The sequence below is a fragment of the Dasypus novemcinctus genome, chromosome 20, assembly GCF_030445035.2.
Source record: "Dasypus novemcinctus isolate mDasNov1 chromosome 20, mDasNov1.1.hap2, whole genome shotgun sequence".
NCBI classification, from domain to species: Eukaryota; Metazoa; Chordata; class Mammalia; order Cingulata; family Dasypodidae; genus Dasypus; species Dasypus novemcinctus.
Genome location: NC_080692.1, coordinates 30765879 through 30787958, shown reverse-complemented (window position 1 = coordinate 30787958; position 22080 = coordinate 30765879). Strand labels below are relative to the sequence as shown.

The window sequence follows — 22080 nt, the reverse complement described above, 5'->3', positions numbered from 1 at the left end:
TAGCTGTCATTAAAACAAGGTAGAATCATAAGTAGTCAATGTATCTATTGTATTTTATTGTTTCCAAAGTGCTTTCACATATAACCTTTTTAAATTATTTATTATTACTTTTATTTTTATCATATAATTTCATAGGTTTTGACAAAACATGTAATGGTCTATATTCACCACTGCAATGTCATGCAGAACAATTACACTCATTTCTCCCTCTCCTTCCCCTCAGAACCTCTGGTGCCCACTGCCCCTATATCAATTTTACAAGTTCTTCCATTACTAGAATAACAGTAAGTCCACTTTAGTCCGTAGTTGCACTCCCACCACCCCATGTTTGCTCATTCCTCCAACCTGAGGGTCCTGGGATGGTGCTAGCTCTCATTTGAAAAGAATGCTCAACTGTTCTTATTTGTTTCTTTCTTTCTTTGAAGAATATGGGTCTGAAAGCCTTTACCAATCTCCACTACCGGAAACCAGAAGTATGCCCGATGGAGAGAGGGTTCCCATTCCCTAGACCATTCCTTCCAGAAGCAGGAGGATATTCAATGATGCAGAGTTTTTCACCTAGAATAGCAGGTGGGTAATCTGGAATTTTATGTCTGGGGAATGGCCAAAAGTATTTGTGGAATTGGTTGTATCTTGGATAAAACTATACAAAACGGAGATTTTACATGTAACTTATGTCATGTTTTGGACTACAATTAGACATCTTGCAGTTGAATAAAGCAGCATAAGACAACCTGTAAATGGCTTTGACTAGAAGGAAGAATTAGCTTCAGATATGAAAGGACATTTATTTTTATTGGCAGAACACAGTATCAGAAGTATATGGGAGCAAACAATGTGAGGAGATATGGGAGGATGATTATCATTTTCCAGGGTTTTTATATCAAAATACCAGAGGCTGGTTGATTTAAGCAACAGGAATGTATTGACTCACAGTTCTCAGACTAGAAGTACAAAATCAAGGTGTCAGGAGGCCACGTCTTCTTCAAAGTCTAGCTGGCCATCAAGCCTGGCTCCATCACAAGGAGATCTGCTTCTTTCTGTCTCCTCTTGTAACTTCTATTTGCATGACCAAAACACTTTTGCTTATAAACACTCTAGTAATATTGGATTATGGCCCATCCTGCTTCAGTTTAGCTATGTCTTAATAGGAGCTTTGAAAATCCCACTTACAAGTGAGTTCCCATAGGACTGGGGCTTAGGACTTGAACATATCTCTTTGAGGGACAGGATTCAATCTGCCACAACAGTCAGTTATTGAATCTGATGCAGGATTGAAATGCCCTCATGGGGCCTTTATGTATAGCCAATAATACAAAGAGGCCAAGGCAAGGAGCATTTTGGTGCCAAGATAACCATTCAGCTGGCATTAGAGAAGTGCATTAAAATACTAGTCCATTCTCTCTTGGGAGGATTGTAGGCACAAAAGTGGACCACTGTGTTAGATGAATAAGTAAATAGGTAGAGTTTCAGTAAGGGTAATCAGTCAGAGAATCCAAACAAGATAAGGTTGTAAAACATAACCAAAACCAGAGCTGGAATCCAGATGCATCTGAGAGCACTTGAACAACACTCCTTAAATCCCTCTAACTTCATATTGAAATTAGTCCAATGATTGAAGTGGTGCTGATCCTGAAGCTGGATGTCAGAATTCCACTTGAGAAAAATGAAAGGCCTGGCAACTTTATACAGTGGTAGTACCGATGAGTATTTAAAAGACCTTTTGAAGTCCAGAGCTGGAAACCTCTTTGAAATCAAGTCACCAGGTTGAAGCTTCATACTTTAATGCTATGAGATTAAACCATATTTAGTGAGTTTTATCAGAAACATCTAGGCTTTCTACTATCCCTGAATAAAATATATTGAAATTCAAAGTTATTCATTTTAATTGCTAATTTCTTCAGCCATTCATTAGTTAAATTACTCAAGAAATATTTATTGGGACCAGGAACCAAGTTACATGTTGTAGCTTTTAGAGTAACAGGGAAGCATGATAGTAAAATAGGTAATTCCAATAGCCTGTGGTAACTGCAATAAATGGAAAACTATGGGATATAGGTGACTCTAGCAGAGACCTAAGTTTCTTAAAGGCCTGATATGTCCTTCTCAAGGAAATAGCATTTATATTGAGACCTAATCTATGCATGATAATAAACCACAAAAAGAGTTAGAAAGGCATTTCAAGCAGAAAGGGATGAGGTAAGAAACAAAGAGCACTTCCAAATGGCGGAAATGTATGGCTCAAGGGTAAAAATGAAGATCACCAAAACAAGAGGGATAAAGAAACATATTATAGAACTTGTAGGGCATATTAAAATTGTTAAATTTATCCTGATGCAATAATATGCTATTAACAAGTTTTAAGCAGGTAATCTAATATGTTTTTAAAAGCTCTATCTGGTTGTTCTCTGAAAAAAAAGGGATTTGGGGACTGTTTTGATTGTATGTACAAAATGTTAGAAGTTTAGTAATCCAGCTGGGAGGCAGTTGTGGCTTGGACTACTCAAGAGGTACTGAAAATGGCGAAACATGGATAGATTGGAGAGATGTGCTTAAGACAGAATAGACAGCATTTGTTAATTATTTGGTTATGGAAAATGGGGGAGGGAGGAGTCAAGGACAAGTCCTAGGTCTCTGACTTGGGTAAGTGGGAGGATTTGGGGCTTATTCACAGAGCAAGTGGTACTAGAGAGGAAGAAGGGAAGATACATGACTTTACTTTGGGAACAGTTTCGTTTGACATGTCGGCCAAGAGTTCAAAAGGAAATATACACAAGGGTGTTGGATGTACAGGTCTGGAGATCAGGAGAGAGATCCATACAGGAGACATGGATGGAGGAGACATCAGCAACTGTGTCGCCACTGAAAGCATGTGTGCGGATATCAGTGGGGGACACAGTGCTGGGAAGAAGAACGGAGGACATAAATTAAGTTAAATTATGTTACATTAGTTAAGTAAGTCAAGGTAAGTTATGGTGTTATGAAAGTTAGCAATAGTGTTTACTCTGAAAACAACAGAGTGATTAATAGAGTCAAATGCTGCCTAGAGACCAAGCAAGTGAAACAAAGGGTTCATGAGAATTAGCAATGTGAAGGTCATTGCCAGTTTTAGCAAAAGTAATATTAGCTTAGTGGAATTAACAGAGACAAGAATGTCAGATGAGAAACCAGGTTAATGAATAGATATAACTTCCTCTAAATTTGTTGGTAGAGGAGCAATGTAGAGGTTGAATATTTATTTCTTTGTTTCCTTTTTGTTTTTATAATGGGAAATATTGGAGCATTGAAAAGTTGATGCCCAGGTTGAGATGTACGTTTACTGGCATTGAGTCCCAGGAACAAATCCCTGTAGTGCACTTACAGACCTAGCATACAGGTGTATATGGTGAGACATGTATAGTTACCCTCTGTCAATACAGTATTTCTCTTTTCTTTTAGCTGACGAGGTCCAAAATGAGAATCATAAATATGTAGAACAGGCTATGAAGGAAAGAGTAAGAACAAACTTTCCAGAGACATGGATATGGACCCTCCTAAGTGTCAAGTGAGCTTCTAATACAACTTTCTCTCCTATATATTTTTATTTTTATTTATATTTTCTTTCTTTTTCATCTTAACTTTTATTCCTGGGCAAATGAAGCAGTAAAATATATAATTCCACTCATTTGTATGTACTGATCACCCTGTTGGTTTAATTTTTCACCTACCCCCCCCCCCCCAAGATGGCTCCCTTGTCTGTTTGCTTGTTGTTTTTTGCTCATTGTCTGCTCATTGTCAGTTCGTTTTTTCTTCAGAAGTCATCAGGAACCAGGTCCAGGACTTCCCATGTGGGAGGCGGGTGTTCAACTGCTTGAGCCACATCCCCTCCCCCAATTTTTTTATCCCCCCTCCTTGTGACTTTTTTGTGTGCTGTTTGCTCTCTGAGTCCATTTCACTGTACTTTCTTCTGTGTCTGTATTTATTTATTTTCCCCTCCGCCCTTGCGGCTTGCTTGCTGTCTGCTCTCTGTGTTCATTTGCTGCCGGCTCTTCTTGTCTTCTTGCTTGTCTCCCTTCTTTTTTTGCATCACCTTTGCTGAGTCATCTCTCCGCGGCATCTACAGGCAGGGCAGCACTCCACAGCATGCAGGCAAGCCTGCCTTCACAAGGAGGCCCCAGGACATGAACCACGGGACTCCCATATGGTAGATGGGAGCACATCTGATTGAGCTACAGCCGCTTCCCTCCCAATTTTTTAAAATCTAGCGTCTCTTCACTGGGTCTTTCAAGTCCAATAATTTCATGCATATAGATACAAGCTGCCTCAATTAAGAAAACATAATAAATATTTAAAGAAATGTGAAAATGTTAAATGTGGCTGTTTGAAAGTAAAATTTTTATAAAGATCCAGGTATCAAGATTTCTATCTAGTGCCCTGTCCAGGCGCTTTAACTCATTTTAACCTGTAATTGATGCTTTTTTGCTTACTTTCTTTTGCTTTGGAGTAAATACAGTTTCTTGGTTTGGAGAAGTATGTGTTTTATGAATAATCTCTCATTTCAGTTCCTCAGGTTCAGCAAATCTTTCATTTTCCATCCCTGATACTATAACCCAATGGGAGGCAAATGGCTTCTGTGTGAATGGTGATGTTGGATTTGGCATTTCATCAACGGTTTCTCTGAATGCCTTCCAGCCATTCTTTGTTGAACTTTCCTTACCCTTTTCACTTGTTCGAAATGAACAATGTGATTTGGTTGTCAATGTCTTCAACTACCTGAATTCATGTGTAGAGGTATGTTATTCCTTCTGATGTGGAAACACAATCTAACAGGGCCCAAAGATTCCTTAATATTTTCTTAAATATCGCTATAATTTCTTGTATTCTTTAATGCAAATTGGGACTATAAAGGAAGGGCCATGATACCATATTCCTCACTCAAAAATAATTGTTTTAGCTCTAAGAAGAAATGAAGTCATAAAGCATATGACAACATGGATGAACCTGGAGGATATTATGTTGAGCAAAGCAAGCCAGACACAAAAGGACAAATACTGTATGATTGCATTTCTATGAACCAAATATATTGTGTAACATATTGTATGATTCAAAAAAAAATTATAGGTATCCATTACATTTAATTGTGAAACATATGTTTTTATTCAAATGTGTTTTCTTTTTAGTTTTTAATTGTTTAAACTTTTAATTATTAAATATACAAAATAAAGTTTAAAAAATTGCTTTAATTCTCAGCAATGATGTAAATTCTGCCTTGAGAATGACATTTTATGATTATGTGCATTCTATCCTATGTATCTCCTTGTGAGAGGAGTCATTTGGTATCTTTTAACCTTGCTAACTTAAAATGGATAAAGCAGAGTTTTCTCAAGATGGGAGGGAGAACAACAAAGCATTTAATGTGCTGCCTGCCTTGCCGTGATTGTTCTTTCAGATTTCTGTTCAGCTGGAAGCATCTGAGGATTATGAGGCAAACATCAACACCCCACAAACCACCAGCAGTGAGGTCATACAAGCAGGAGAGAGGAAAACATATGTCTGGATTGTTTTACCTAAGAAATTGGGTAAGCAGCTATGTGTATGCCAGTGTCTCAAGGAAAGCTCACCCATTTTTATAGCCTCTATTTATGTTCCCTAACTCCTCTATAAAAACTTTGTCTCCTTCACATGTTAATTCTCTTGTTTCTCAATCAAAAATCTTATTTTGTAGTCTGATTTTTTATTGTTAGCATTTGCATAGAGAAAAAAACAACATTCACCAGTCCAAATGCATAAGTTAATAGAAATCAACTCTTAAGGCCATGTTTTCAGTTTTGTTCTTTTGTGGTACAAGTTTTTAATTTCTTCATTTTCAATTGCTCCACCATCATTGTCCCATGTCAATAATGCAAAAGTTCTCACCAATAACAATGATTAGTTATGTAATTTCTAGTCTTTGCAATTTGCTAAATAGTTTCATGAGACACCAACACTGAACATTTGGATGGTGATCAAACACCAAGGAGAGTTTTATCCCAGTATATACATTATCTGCAAATAAGAAAATAATTTGAAATATCTTGTTGAAAATTTAGGGAAAGGGGAAAGTTGAAAAGAATCTAGTAAAGAAAGGATGCTAGATGCTAGATGCAGTAGACACATGATACTCATTATCACTAGTTATAAATAATTGTGTCATTATTTCATGTCTTAACTTCATTGTATTATTTAGCAAGTAGAGTGTATTTTAGTTCATTTTAGTTTCACTTGTGACATTGGTCTACCTCAGTCTGTTTTTCCTCATTATATTTTAAGTTTCTAAATTTTCTACTATTTGAGGGTTTCAAAAATATTACCTTGACAATTGAAATAGAATATCTTACTCATTTGTCATCTTTTGGCATAAATGGAGGTACAGTTCTAAGAGTAGAGTATTAAATATTTCCAAAACAAATGAAACAGACAAAATACAAGAATAGTAATATATTGGTAATGTATGTTGTTATTAGGCATATAAGTAAAATTGAAACTCAAGAATGATCTTTTGCAATTCTCAAAAGCAAAAAAACTGGAAATCAGTTTTTATTACATGACCTGTGATAGCACAGGAAGTTAAAGACAACAGATTTCTTGTAGCATTTGATTTCCGTCCAATGTCCTTTCTGTTATATCACATTTTATTATTTTCATTGATCTTGGGCAAAAGAGCAGCCCTGAATATCTGATGCTCTGGGCTTATTTTGTCAGACATACCCTTTATAAACAATCAATATCAAGGAATCAGTAAATGAGTCACTTATTTAATATAAGGAATCTTGAAATAGGTAAAATAGAACATACCGAATTATCTCCAGTCAGGAGAAAGAACAAGTTAATTTGGTCTGGGCATAAATATGATGATGGAATATGGTTCATCAAATTGAAAAATGGTTCATAGACTCTAATAATTTCACATTACAGCCAGGGCCAGTGGTCATTTAACTTACATTTGGAAATGTTTTTCAGGAAGAGTGAATATCACTGTAGTTGCTGAGTCCAGACAAAGTAGTGCTTGCCCACATGAAACAACTGAGCAGCAAAATCTCAGATGGAAAGACACTGTAGTCAGGAGTTTGTTGGTAGAGGTATGTACATGCAAAACCATGGATTTCTTCCCCATAAGAAAAAGATAGTACCTAACAGGTTGAATATGAAAAGACACTCTCTTTGAAGAGGCTTCTTTAATGATCATACTTATTTTTGATGCAAGACATGCCATTTTAAAAGAATTAAAATAGGGACAAAGTTCATCCTTTCTTAAATTAATACCAGACCCAGGATAAGGAAATGTGACATTACCCAAGGCTTGATAATTGTTTGCCCTGACAGTAATTTTTGTATACCTGTTCCTCTACTCTCCCTTTTTTAAATGGACTCTCAAATTCAAGGGCAAATCTACTTGTCCTATACACCTGTGCCATCCTTTCATCCTCAAAAAGAATCAAGACTTATCAGAGGAGCTTTCTCCTGTGGCTTCTGTCCTTACTCTGCAAAGCACTTGATTTACCACTGGGGATATTGGACAGGATCAGAGGAGTTGGGAGTGCCCCTCAATGACACTCTATCTTAACCCTGGAAACACAAGTCCTAAAGTGGGTGTTGATGAGGACAATAACTTTTGAATATAAACAGAAGGGGACATGAATGGATTTTCTTCCAGAAACAAATGTATGGGCCATGCCAATGTGATCAGATGCTTGATTATCCTTTCTTCATGGAAAAATGGGCTGTTCTCACTATTTTGTGCTTATTTTTGTCTTCCCTTTGACAGCCTGAAGGTATTGAAAAAGAAACGACCCAAAGTTTCTTTATCTGTACAAAAGGTAAGAGGACCTTTTGGGTGATCAAATTAGTCCTAAAGAAAATTTTTCAACAGAGACAGTTTATTGCTTCTTCTAATTAGTCCACTTGACATCTGGTCTTCTTCAGTGGTTTCACCAGATTCCTCACAGAGGATTAGTTTACTTCATGCCCTAACTTTATTTTGCAATTTTAGATAACAAAAAGTATATTTATGAGGTCCTTTTTTTTCTTTATTTTTTTAAAATGTTGCATTCAAAAAATATAAGGTCCCCATATACCCCCCACCCCCTCACCCCACTCCTCCCACATCAACAACCTCTTTTATCATCGTGGCACATTCATTTCACTTGGTAAATAGATTTTGGAACACTGCTGCACCACATGGATAGTGGTTTACATTGTAGTTTACACTCAACCCCAGTCCACCCAGTGGGCCATGGCAGGACATACAATGTCCAGCATCTGTCCCTGCAGTACCACACAGGACAACTCCAAGTCCTAAAATGCCCCCATATCATCTCTCTTCTTCCCTCTCCCTACCCTCAGCAGCTACTGTGGCCACTTTCTCCACATCAGTGCTACAGTTTCTTCCATTACTAATCACAATAGTTCCATAGTAGAATATCAGTAAGTCCACTCTAATCCATACTCTGTTCCTCAAGCCTGTGGACCCTGGCATGTAGGTTATATCCACTTCACCTCTATATCAAGAGGGGCTTAGATTCCACATGGATGATGGAGATAATTCTCCTGCTTGCAGTTGTAGGCACTCTTGGCTCCCTGGTGTGGTGGTTGATCTTCCTCACCTCCCTGTTACCTGGCCAGGGTAAGTCCAGTAAACCAGACTGTAGGAATTACAAGTCTGCTGAGGCTCAGGGCCTGGCTCTCACATGGACAGTCCAGAGATTCAGGTCTTCTGAGTATACATCAACCCCAGAGCCAACCACAGGTCCAGTAAAAGTAACTGAAGAGGCATGTGTAGAAAGGTCATATGAGTCCAACTCCATCACACTCAGGAACACAAACTCCAAAGTAGGGCCAACTGACATGGCCCTGGACTCCAGAGCCATCTGCCATGGCCATAGAACCTGTGGGTCTCTGTAGCCCTCAGGAGAACCAATACCTGGGCTTCTATCTACTTTGGCTGTCTCTGGGACCCTACTGAGGCGTGAGTAAGCATTACCCCTCTGATGACCTCCCGACTCTTTTTTGGAGACTAATAGGCATATAAACTCATTTGTCCTTTCCATTTCCCCATTTTATCCAAAGTCATAAAGCCGTTTTTAACACATGATATTGCATGTAGGCTGAGATATTCTGCTGGTCTGAGTTGACCCTTTTATTTAAGGTCTTTTTCTAGTTACATCATCAGCTGGTGCTTGGTAGTAATCCCTCGGTGTTACGGATGCTCATGCCCAGGAGTCATTTCCCACACTGGGGGGAAGGTAATGCATTTACATGCTAAGTTTGGCTTAGAGAGTGGCCACATTTGAGCAACATGGAGATTCTCATGTGCTAACTCTTAGGCACCCTGCATCTCTAGGTCTAGTTCATATTTCAGGTGCACAGGCTCATAATTGTAGCCATCAGTATCAAGAGTCCATTGTTGGACCATCCATCTTTATTAGTCTTTGCCACTGCACTTGGGGGATTGTTGCTGTTCCATTGGGGAACGTGATAGCTCCCCTGGCTAGGAACTCAGCACTTCCTCAGTTGTCATTTTTAACTGAAACCACTATGAAATATCCAAACATTTTTATGTACCCTGTCTACATGCCCTGGAGAACTCCCTCCCAACCATGTGCCCCCTATCAATAACACCCACACCAGTGTTCCTCCCCTGCCATAGTTGAACCTCTCTGTAGTCCAAAACTTCTTTAAGAAGGAAGCCTAATATATTGCCAGGTTCCATTAATAGTATAATGGAATATAGTGATGGGTTTAAAGGTTAGATATAGAATACATACTAATTTAGAAAAATTAAATAAAGTAAAAATAAATTGGGGTATCAAAAAATGAAAAACCTTTGTTTTTCATGTTTTGCCTTTCATCACTACTATAGGTGTTGCCCTGTATATACAGTGGCAAGCCAATTTCTTCCATTTATTACTAAGTGTCTACATCCTTTCTTTTTTTTTCTACTTATTAAGTTTGTCTTCACAAAAGTTTTAGATCACAGTAGTTCACATATACAATATACGGTACTCCCACATATTCAGCATCAAACCCTTTGTCCCTTCCCCAGCAATAATCTTTTTACATGTTCATATTATATTTGCTGCAGCTGATGTACAGATACTGAAACAACAGCTTTCAAACATGGTTCCATTTGGGTTTACATTACAGTTTATATTTTAGGCTATACAATTTTCTAAATTTTTAGCTATCTTATGTTTTACATTATGGTTTACATTTTAGCCTATAGACTTTTATGCATTTTTGGTGTAATTTAACATGTGCTATATCCATCACTGCATGATCTTTTGGGACACTTCCATTGCCCCACGGTTACACTGATCCCATCTATTCAATACCTCTTTCCCCGTACCCTCAGGGCCCACAGTGACAATCAATCTTCATTACTTGAAGGACCATATTCAGAGATACTTGCAACAAAGTTGAGGGCTTGACATACTAGAATGCCCTAACCCATTGGGAGCCACCAATTCTCTCAAGAGATACAATTCCCTCTGAGAGCATCAGTAGATTAGTTTTGGTAGGATAGACATCTTAATAATATCTAGTCTTCCTATGCATGAACAGGGAATATTCTTCCATTTACTTAGGTCTTCTTTGATTTCCTTGAACAGTGTTGTGTAGTTTTCTGTGTATAAGTCTTTTACATATTTAGTTAAATTTATTCCTAGGTATTTGATTTTTTTATTTACTATTGTAAATGGTATTTGTTTCTTGATTTCCTCCTCAGATTGCTCATTATTAGTGTACAGAAATGCTACTGATTTTGTGCATTGATCTTGTAACCTGCAATTTTACCGAACTCATTTATAAGTTCTAGATGCTTTGTGGTAAACTTCTCACAGCAGATGTATAGGATCATATCATCTGCAAATAGTGAAATTTTGACTTCTTCCTTTCCAATCTGGATGCCTTTTATATCTGGTTCTTGCCTCAGTGCTCGAGCAAGTACTTCTAAGACTATGTTAAATAGAAGGGGTGATAGTGGGCATCCTTGTCTTGTTCCTGATCTTAGAGGGAAAGATTTTAGGATTTCACCATTGTAGATGATGTTAGCTGTGGGTTTTTCATATATACTCTTTATCATGTTCAAAAAATTTCCTTGTATTCCAATCTTTTGCAGTATTTTCATCAAGAAAGAGTGCTGTATTTTGTCAAATGCTTTTTCTGCATCTATAGATATACTCATGTGATTTTTTTTCCTTCAGACTGTTTATATGGTGTATTACATTAATTGATTTTCCTGTGTCAAACCATCCTTGCATACCAGGAATGAATCCCACTTGGTCATAGTGTATAATTCATTTAATGTGTTGTTGAATATGATTAGCCAGTATTTTGTTGAGAATTTTTGCATCTAGGTTCATTAGAGAGATTGGTCTGTAATTTTCCTTTCTTGTAGTTTCTTTGTTTGGCTTTGGTACTAGAGTAATGTTGGCATCATAGAATGAGTTAGGCAGTGTTCCTTCTGTTTCAATTTTTTGGAAGAATTTAAGCAAGATTGGTGTTAGTTGTTTCTGGAATGTTTGGTAGAATTCACCTGTGAAATTGTCTGATCCAGAGCTCTTCTTAGTTGGGAGGTTTTTAATGACTGATTCTATCTCTTTATTTGTGATTGGTTTATTGAGATGATGAGTTTCTTCTTTCATCAATGTAGGCTGCTTATGTATTCCTAGGAATTTGTCCATTTACTCTAAATTGTCCTTCTTGTTGGCATATAGTGTTTCAAAGTATCCTCTTATGATAGTCTTTATTTCTGTGGGGTCAGTGGTGATATCTCCTTTCTCATTTCTTATTTTGTGTATTTGCATCTTCTCTCTTTTTTTCTTTGTTAGTCTAGCTAAGGGTTTGTCAATTTTATTGTTCTTCTCAAAGAACCAGCTCTTGGTTTTGTTTATTCTCTCAAATCCTTTCTTATTTTCTATTTCATTTAGTTCTGCTCTTATCTTTGTTATTTCTTTCTTTCTTCTTCCTTTGGGTTTAGTTTTTTTTTTTTTACTAATTTCTCCAAGTGTGCAGTTAGTTCTTCAATTTTAGCTCTTTCTTCTTTTTTGATGTATGAATTTATGGCTATAAATTTCCCTCTCAGTACTGCTTTTTTGCATCCCATAAGTTTTGATATGTTGTGTTATCATTTTCATTAGTTTCAAGGTAGTAATTAATTTCTTTTGAGATTTCCTCCTTAACCCACTGTTTTTCTAAGAATGTGTTGTTTAACTTCCATATCTTGTTGCCATATCTGGGTCTCTGGCCCTTGCAGATTTCCAGCTTCATTTCACTGTGGTTAGAGAAATTATTTTGTATGATTTCAATCTTTCTGAATTCATTGAGACTTTTTCTGTGGCCTAGCATGTGGTCTATCTTGGAGAATGATCCCTGTGCACTTGAAAAAAAATGTATATCCTGCCTTATTTGGGTGTAATATTCTGTATATGTCTATTAGGTCCATTCAGCTCCTCTAATATATTGTTCAAAGTCTTTGTTTCTTTATTGATTCTTTTTTGAGATGTTCTGCCCAAAGTTGATAGTGGTGTATTAAAGTTCCCCACTATAATTGTACAGGTATCTATTCCTTCACTTAGTTTTTCCAGTGTTTGCCTCATGTATTTGGAGGCACCCTTGTTAGGAGGATAAATGTTTATGATTGTTCTTTCTTCTTGAAAGATTATCCCTTTCACTGATATGTAGTGTCCATCTTTGTCTCTCACAATTGTTTTGCATTTAATGTCTATTGTGTCTAATATTAATAAAGCAACTCCTGCTCTTTTTTGATTGCTGTTTGCTTATAAGATTGTTTTCCAGCCATTCACTTTCAACCTCCTTGAATCCCTGGGTCTAAGATGTGTTTCCTGTAGACAGCATATAGATGGGTCATATTTCCTTATCCAGTGTTCCAATCTGAGTCTCTTGACAGGTGAGTTTAATTCATTGACGTTCAGTGTTATTACTTTCAAGGAATTACTTATATTAGCCATATTTTCTTTGGATTTGTGTTTGTCATATTTTGTTTGATTTTTTTCTGTTTTTTTTTCTTTTTAGTTGCTCTTATATTCTCCTCCAACTCTGTCTCTCTTGTTTTTTTCCTTCCTGCAGAACTCCCTATAGTATTTCTTGAAGGGCACGATTCTTGTTGAATTCTCCATCATTTTTGAATGCTAGCTTAGCTGGATAGAGTATTCTTGGTTGGAAATTTTTTTCTTTTAGTACCTTGAGTATGTCATATCACTGCCTTCTTGCCTCCATGGCTTCAGATGAGAAATCAGCACTTAATCAATGGAGCCTCCTTTGTATGTGATGGTTCTCTTTTCTCTTGCTGTTTTTAGTATTTTTTCTTTGTCTTGAGTATTGGATAATTTGACAAGTGTATGTCTTCTGGTAGGCCTGTTGGGATTTATGTTGTTTGGGGTGTGTTGTGCTTCCTGGACACGTACATCCATCTCCCTTAATAGGTTTTGGAAATTTTCAGCCATTATTTCCTCCAACACCCCTTCTGTCCCCTTTCTCTTCTCTTCTCCTTCTGGGATGCCTATATGCATATGTTTGTGCATTGTGCATTGTCATTCAAGTCCCTAAGTCCCTGCTGAAGTTTTTCTATCTTTTTATCAATCAGTTCTACTATCTGATTTCAAATGTAATGTCTTCCACATCACTAATTCTTTCCTCTGCCTCTTTGATTTTGCTGTTATTTGCTGAGTGTATTTTTGATTTCTTGAATTGTGTTGTTCATCACCATCATATCTGTTATCTTTTTGTGTATGATTGCAATTTCTTCTGTATTCTCTCCAAGTGTTTTCTTCATATTCTCAATCTCTTCCTTCACTTCATGAAATCGATTTCTAATATATGTATTGAGAGCTTTAATTACTTGTTCAATGTTCTGCTCCTCTTCCTGGTTTTTAGTTTGTTCATTGGATTGGAGCATGTTTTCTTGATTATTAGTTTGGTTTGTAGTTTTTTGTTGCTGTCTGGTCATCATTTTATCTTGACAGGTTTAATCAGTTGTTTAGGTTCTTTGTCTAGTTTGGGGTTTAATTTGTTTTTGCGAGTATGTTAAGTCTTCACTTTGTCAATATGTTCTTCTTATTCTATTTCCTTGTTGTTGGGTAAGTTCACTTGAAGGAAAATATTAGGGCCAGAGAAAGCAAAAGGAGTAAGAAAAGAAAATGATTAAAGTAGTATTGATAGTAAATGTTAACAGAGGAACCATGTGAGATCTAGGAGAATGAATATTAGACTCATGTAAGTTCTGTAGAGTTATTTATTATAACAGTAAGAAAAGTAAAGTATCTATAATGAGACAGTGAACTGAATATGGGGAGGAATATAGTGTGAATTAAAAGGCCAGTGTGTTCAGCAGAGAGGGAAAGAGAAAAAAAGGACAATAATATAAAGAGTAAATATAAGACAGAAAACAAAACAAAGATATTAGAAATAAAAAGTCAGAAAAATTGGGAGCCAAACAAAGAGAGGTGTAATGTAAGAGAAACAATAAATGATGGAGGATAGAAACATGTAGAGGAAAGGGGTTAGTGTTGGCCAAAATCAATACACAAAGAAAAGAGGAAATGGAGGATGAGGAAATACAGCAAATGTGAAGTGCTCCCTGCAGCACCTAATATAAAAAAAAAAAAAATTAAAAAGAGAGAAATAAAGAAAGAAAAAAAAGGGACAAAAGGGTGGGGAAGTAAGCAAGAAAAAGGGGGGGGAGAATAAAAGTCCTTAGGGGGGTAAAGAGAAAGGAAAAACAAGAAGACAAACCAACAAAATACCACACAAAGTTTCAAGCAAGGAATCCTCCTTGCAGTTAAATAAGATGCTTAAGAATCTGACTTTCTCGCTTTCTCCCTTCCTCACTTCCCTCTCTCCCAGGGCAGCAGGAAAGCTGCCTGAGAGATCTGGTAGGAGATTTGTGTGGGTCCTTGTTGAACCAGCTCAGCACAGAAAGCAATGACTCCTAGTTTCCAGAGAGAGAGCACCCACACCTCACCAGGAACCCCAAGTATACTATTGGAAGCTTGGAAAGCACCTCCTATGGTCCCTTCCCCTTAGGTGTCTTACAGGAGGGCTAGTTGATTTTCTGACTCCACCTTCTCCCAGACCAAGTTTCCTATCCCAGGGTGTTCAGGTAAATTGGGCTTTCTCAGCAGATTCACCACACCTTTCTTCCCAGGCTCTCCCCAAGCCAGCTGGTATGTTCCTCCAAGCACAAAAAAAAAGGGGGGTGGGGGGAGGAGACCAGAAATTTGAACCCACACTCATTTGGCCCCTCACATCTCCCACTGAATCCCTCCTACTCATGGAGTCAGTCCAAAACCAGAGGGCTAGAGTAATCCTGGACCTCTTCTGTCAGTCTCTCCAAATCAACGTCCATATACCTCCTGCCTTTCAAGCCCCCAAAACAACCCACTCTGGCAAGATTCCAACCCTACTTGGCCACTTCTTTGCCAGAGAGATTGTGAGGTGCACTCACAAGATGCCATCTTGCCCTGCCTCTTATGAGGTCTTTTTAATTCACCTCTGACACTGATCTGTCTCAGCCCCCTTTTCTCATTTTGTATATTCTTGGCTCCTCTTGCCATATAATTGTCACACAATGTTGGACAGTGGGACATCAGGATTATGCCCAACAGCACATAATATCATCTTTGCTTTTGTACTTTTATAGTGAGGCGGTCTATAGATAAATCACTACCTTTCAATCCCCTCCTTTATGGCTATAAAGAGTATTGTTTTGCCTGTTTGATGGTGACTTGGTTTCCATGCCTGGTAGAGACTTCAAGCTTTATCTTTTGTGTGCGCCAATTTTTACATCATAGTCAGTAGTTTTTACATTTTTCCATACCTAAAATATTCACTAAACTAATGGTTAATGGGTCCAGTATCTAAAGCACAAATTTACCATTTCCTGAATGTGTTGTTATTTCTAAACTAAATCAAAACCTCCATTTCATCTTTTCTAACAGGGAACTTATATAAATAATGGAATCTTATTCTAATGTATTTGTCCCACATATCTGCTGCTATTATCTATAGAAGAAAGTGATTGCAGTATTTTTGTCAATATCTTTTCCAGATACCAAAATTTCGAAGGTGATAGATTTTGACTTGCCAAACAACTTCATAGAAGGAACAGCCAGAGCCTCTTTCACTGTTGTGGGTAAGTTTATTAAATCCTGTGTTTCACCATGATTTGAAAATCTTGGGTGAGATGATCTCTCTTTTTTTTCTTAAAATAGCAGGATCTTAAGCTATCAACTAAAGAAAATCATTGTTCAGGATCATCCTCTATGTCTGTTGCCCTGCAGGAGCTGAAGGGCTTACAGTGCCGTTTCCAAACATATGTCCTCATAAACCACTAGTTCTGGCAGATAATAAACTGGTGTTCCGAAAGCAAAGGGTTCTATTACAGCCCACTAACCTGAAATATTAAATTCCCAACTCTGGGAGAAGAAGAGAGGCATCTATTACCACCTCCAGGGGTGGAGTCTCAGCACACGGAGGGTGGCAAGAGCATAAGAGCACGTGCCTCCAGGAGCACAGTCCTGGGGCTCCACCACACTGCAGAGTTTGCAGGTGCTGAGGTCACCAACAGAAGCACAACTGTCGAGGCACTGAATGGAACAACATTTACTCACATAGCAAGGTCAGCGTTACTGGTGGACATCAGTTATCTGCAGCCAGCAAGTCTCAATCTGTGGCTCCTGCAGGGACATGTTTCATATGCAGGCCCCTGCTCTGGCATGTGTGTGCTGTAATGGAGGGAAATTCCTCCCTCCCTACTGGGGACAGATATACCACTGGAGTATGAGCCAGTTAACCATAAAGCATGCCCAGCAGAGTCAGACAATTGCTCCGGACAGTAGGGGAGGGAATGTTCCAGCAGTCCCGTTGTCAACAGGAGGTTTTGGGTTTATCTCACAGACACATCTGGTACTGAGCAAAGAGATACGTGTGGATCCTACAGAAAAACAGCAGGCCAGTCTAGTACCATCCCCGAGCACAGAGAATACACTGGGGGCATTGACGATGCTAGGAATTCCCACAATAAAAAGAGAAATCCATGTAACAAAAGGCAACTTCTTTGTCTGCCTTTTAGGAATGGATGAATACAGTTTATAAGAGACCCATTCATAGGGTCAGTGTCTCCAAAAAATAAATAATCAAGCAAACAAACACACTTTCCTGTCTTCCTTCACTCTCTCATAATGAAAATCTGAGATTTTCAGCAATATATTTCATGTCAGAAACCTCTTTAACATCACCCTTCATGGCTACCTTTTCTTTAGAATTAGAAAATTTTTATTGCTTTATGAAAAATGTCCTGGTTTCTACCTTTTGGACTTAATTTTAAATATTTCCTACATCCACAATGCCTCTACTATCTGTGGTTCTAAATGCTGACATGGCAACTATAAACAATACTCATTTTCTGCTTTTCCTGTTTTCAGGGGATCTTCTGGCACTTGCAATGCAGAATCTAGAGACTGTTCTCCCAATGCCCTTTGGAAGTGGTGAGCAGAATATTGCTCAGCTAGCATCTGCTACCTATGTCCTTGACTATCAGAAATACACTGAAGAGTTGACAGAGGAAGAAAAAAATAAGGCTTTTGCTTTCTTAGCTAACGGTAAGAAGGTGTGAGTAATGTATGCAAATAATAGATGAAATCAGTTGTTATTAATACAAGAGCTGTTAATTATAAAGAAGTCTAATGAGGAAAAAGTGGATCTGAACTGAGGTTCTTTGGGTTCTAGCTATGTTTTCTTTTTAAGTTAAAAGTTTTCAAAATCTGTCCAAATATTTAGACTTAGAACTGTGACGTTTCAAATAATATACTCTCTTCTTTTTTTAACTTATAACGTTCTGCCAAAATAGCTTGTTTGTTGTTTTTGTTGTTGCTGTCGTCATCGAGAGTAGCTGTAATTGCTCTATTCACCAACTTCTATACTTGCCTGATCAATTATGTTCCTTGGCAGTGAAATGATTGGATTTGTATATAGAAGGAGGTCATATAAACCTTGTAAAATGTGACGTTAAAAAAAAAGTTTAAGGGTATATAGTTTCTTTGGGTTTTCTTCTCATAAAGGTAACACAATTAAAATAATCTTAAAGGATATTAGGCAATAATTAAGTGCCAATATGAGCCGGTTATTGAACTAGGTATACTCACATGTTATATGTTATTTGTCCTCAAAACCCCATAAGGTAGAACTTATTTTTTTCCATTTATGGATAGAGAACCTGAGTCTTAACAATTAAAATTTAAATGATCATCTCATCCCAGTAACGCATCCCAGTAACACCAAAGACCAGGGTTCACTCTTACCATTCTTTTTCTTCTAACTCTCATGGGTTAAAAAATTCTTTCCTTCAATGTTGTATTTCAGGTTATCAAAAGCAGCTGTTTTTTAAACACCCTGATGGTTCATATAGTGTCTTTTTGGATAGTAATCAGAAAGGAAGCATATGGTGAGAGATGAAATTTGTATTTTAAATAATGATATGAATTGGGTTTGGGGGAGAGCTGGCGGGATTAAACCAGTGCAGATTTGGGAGAACAGTGGGTTTCAAAGTGAATTTACAGAAGATAATCAAATAAAACTAAAAGATTTGAGTGTTCTAATTATAATGCAACTATCTACCAACAGTGTAGTGAGAAATTGCTTAGCAGTCTGGTCATTTAATGATGATTCCCCATTTTTACACAGTTGGTTAAATTCATGGAAACTGGTACACCTTAGTCTGTACTAGTAAGACAAGAAGGCCCCAAATATCTAATTACACCCACTCTGTCTCCATGTATGGATAATATTGTGGCCTATATAACAATAACTTTGCATGTAAGCATATTGAAAATTATCTACTCCAATTGTGTTTATTACTATTCACAACCTTTTACTGACACAAAGAAAAGATCCATTGTCAATGAAGACTGCTTCCAGTCAATATTAGATAAGTTGGATGCAATAAATAATTTCTGCACTTAATAGCGATTACCCAAAGGGAATAATGGTAATGAACTTTTTGAGTAGCTGACATCATCATTTCTTTTTCATCTAACTTTAACTCTGGTCACGTCCATTACAGGCTCACTGCTCTTACGTTTAAGACATTAGAGAGAATGAAGGATTATGTTTTCATTGATGAACAAATTCAGAAACAGACCTTAATCTGGCTTTCAAGCAAACAGAAAGGAGATGGCTGCTTTGAAAGTGATGGCAAACCTTTCAGCAATGCCTGGGAGGTGAGAGATTAACAGAGCTCTATGCTTTGACTCCTCTGCATTGCCTACACTCTTTATCTCTAGTCTACCCAATCTGGCACACAGATATCTTGATATTACCCTTTCTAAACCTTGGGCCAGTGGTCTATTGGTCAAGAGCCTCAGTCTCGCTGTGTACATGTTTAGCCACAGTCTAGCTATAACTCCTCATGAATGTCCTTGTTGCCTTGCTCAGTCTTTAGTCCTCCACAGAACCAGTTCCCTGTGATAAATAAGTTGTAGATAGGGCAGAGAGGAGAGAGAGAGCTCCTAGAGAGGAAATATTCATCAATTTGGAGATAACACATTAAGGGAAGGGACCTTGAGGAGATAATCCATTCCTATTTGTGGATGGTGAGAAACTTTGGAGAGGATCTAGAAATTAACCTTATTTCAATGAAGTAAACTTTTCCAATACCTTCCAAATGAAGCACAGAAAAGCAAAACCTGCCCTAGGACAAAACACAAATGAGGTAAATTGTACCCTTAGCAGAACCCACCCTTTCTCTGTTCATATTTAGGAACATCACTGTGCATTCGCCCTTCCTTTGGACACCCTTTCTTTGCAGAAAGATTGTCCATTGTGTTTCCCTCTGGATGCTCAAAATTCCCTCTCATAGTATTTTGGATGCCCTAATATGCCTGAATATCCTGGGCTTTTCCTCTATTCCCTTCTTCATAATTACCACTCCTATTCTTGGATTTGGGCATGTAAAAGATATTAAACTAATCCACTTCAAAACATGAATGAACAGGGAAGTGGATGTAGTTCAGTGCTTCCCACGTAAGAGGTCCTCGGTTCGATCCCTGGCACTTCCTAAAAAAAAAAACTACAACAACCTATGGTAAGTAACTTTAAGGCAAAATGTCTTTGAATCACTTTAGTCTTGAGTCATTTGGGAAAATGTCTTTAAATTATTCCAAGCTTATTCCTCACAATGGGCAGACCCTAACAGAGAAGACTTTTGTTCCCATGTGGAAGATGCACAGAATTGTCTATGTTCTTCTCTAAAAGATCTTCTCAACATCTCTCTTTTTTATTGGATTCATCACTGATCAGTGCTCAGTTTGACTAAGCTTACCCAATTATTTTCTTAATGAAATATGAGAGAGAGAGAGAGAGAGAGATGGAGGGAAGGAGGAACAGAGGGAGGGAGGGAGGGAAGGAGGAAGGAAGGGAGGCAGGGAGAAAGTTGTGTTACATTGGGAGAGAGAAAGATGCGAAGGAAAACTGAAAACTTATACTGCAGAGGAATGGTGATTCAACTTTTCAAACTTTGTGTGCTCCATATCCCCATATCTTATTTTAGTTCCACCATCTGCAGTTATTTGCACCTTGAAAAACTTCCTTTTCTGCAGAAGAGGGAGGCTACCTTGTGCTTAAATAGGGAAAAATGAGGGGTTTATACTAGATTAGTGGATCGCAAATGCCAGCCTGAATGCTATTTGCATTAGAGCACCCATTAAATTCATTGCCCTCTATTTTATTACTGACTTTCTGAATTAGAAACTCTTTTGTGTGTCTGGTGTATGTACTTTTAAATTCCTCTGTGGATTTTGATGCAATTGGAAAACCATGTAATTTATAAATGTCTTTCTAATTTTACAATGTGTGAAATAAGGTAACTCCTAGGGAGGGGATTTTCAGGAAACTTCACAGCAACTTTCTGTTCCATCCCTTCAGATACTATTTGGGGTTTGTTTTTTTCTTATTACCAGACAGAGCCAAATACTATATCATATGAATTGCTTGGACTACATGTTTAATACCAGGTCACATAAATAAGCTTATATATGTCATTAAGCCTCCTTGAGGTTAATTGTGCCATGTTTTGTTTTATTATAACATTGGATCTTGATGGATTATTGCTCGGGTATCATGGCTAGTCATCATCTACTTTAAAAAGCATATCCTTGCACGTATTTTATGAGTGGTGGGATTCATCCAGGATTTCTTTCACACATAGTTTTGCTGTAGATGAGCAGCTGTTCGTTTGTGCTCTCCTGTCTATATGACTCTTGCTCTTTTGCACCGAGGTTGGGGATGAAGAGGACCTTTCACTCACTGCCTACATTGTGGGAGCGTTCCTTGAAGCTGGCCTCAATCTCACTGTATGTCTTACTATCATTTCGTGGTTTTGGTCACCTGACTGCACATCTAATAGACTATGGATTCAAAGAGATACGAAATTCTTAGGATGAAAATGCGAGCACTTAACTCATTAACCCCCTTTAAATTGATGTGATCCCAACTTTTTTTGATACAGAGATATTTTTGACGAACACTATTGGCTTCTTCCTTAGGGGGAATGTACATATGCACACGTACACAAGTTTTTCTTACAACTTCAAGTATTTACGTATTTGCTAAAGTTCAGTGATGAATTTCCAATGAAGCACCTCACCTAAAGGATAGCCATAGCCCAGGATTCTGTTTCCCTAACCAATTCATTGTACAGGTATTTTCACCTTGAGCATGGCTCATCCTGACTAACTTCCAATACATCAATCAGACAACCTCATTCTAAAATCTATTCCTAACCTAAGATACTAGGAATTTTCAGGGTCATTGGTTTCAGTGATCTCAAAAACCATCCTTAGGGACCTCTTTAGGGACATAAGCCTCAATTTTAGGTATTAAGAGTAAACATCTCAGGTCAAATCATAAATTCATATGCTTTGCCTCACCAAAGAAATTTATCTTATTAACTAAAACATTACTGTTCAATTATAGAAACTGCCATTTTATTACTACTTAAATTTAATTTTTCAGATACTAATAATGCCATTAGACATTTACTTTAATTGT

The 22080-nt window shown here is 37.6% G+C and overlaps 1 protein-coding gene across 1 annotated transcript in view; it reads left to right on the top strand.

The window, feature by feature from the left end:
• The window catches only part of LOC101435800 (ovostatin homolog 2), a 60511-nt gene that overhangs the window by 23141 nt on the left and 15290 nt on the right, over positions 1–22080 (top strand). The window contains exons 17-27 of the mRNA XM_058282774.2: positions 426–570; positions 3439–3544; positions 4542–4770; positions 5429–5558; positions 6979–7097; positions 7784–7835; positions 16085–16168; positions 17460–17636; positions 18397–18478; positions 19097–19253; positions 21309–21383. Coding sequence (XP_058138757.1) covers positions 426–570; positions 3439–3544; positions 4542–4770; positions 5429–5558; positions 6979–7097; positions 7784–7835; positions 16085–16168; positions 17460–17636; positions 18397–18478; positions 19097–19253; positions 21309–21383 — 1356 coding nt within the window. The remainder of the gene's footprint in view (positions 1–425; positions 571–3438; positions 3545–4541; positions 4771–5428; positions 5559–6978; positions 7098–7783; positions 7836–16084; positions 16169–17459; positions 17637–18396; positions 18479–19096; positions 19254–21308; positions 21384–22080) is intronic.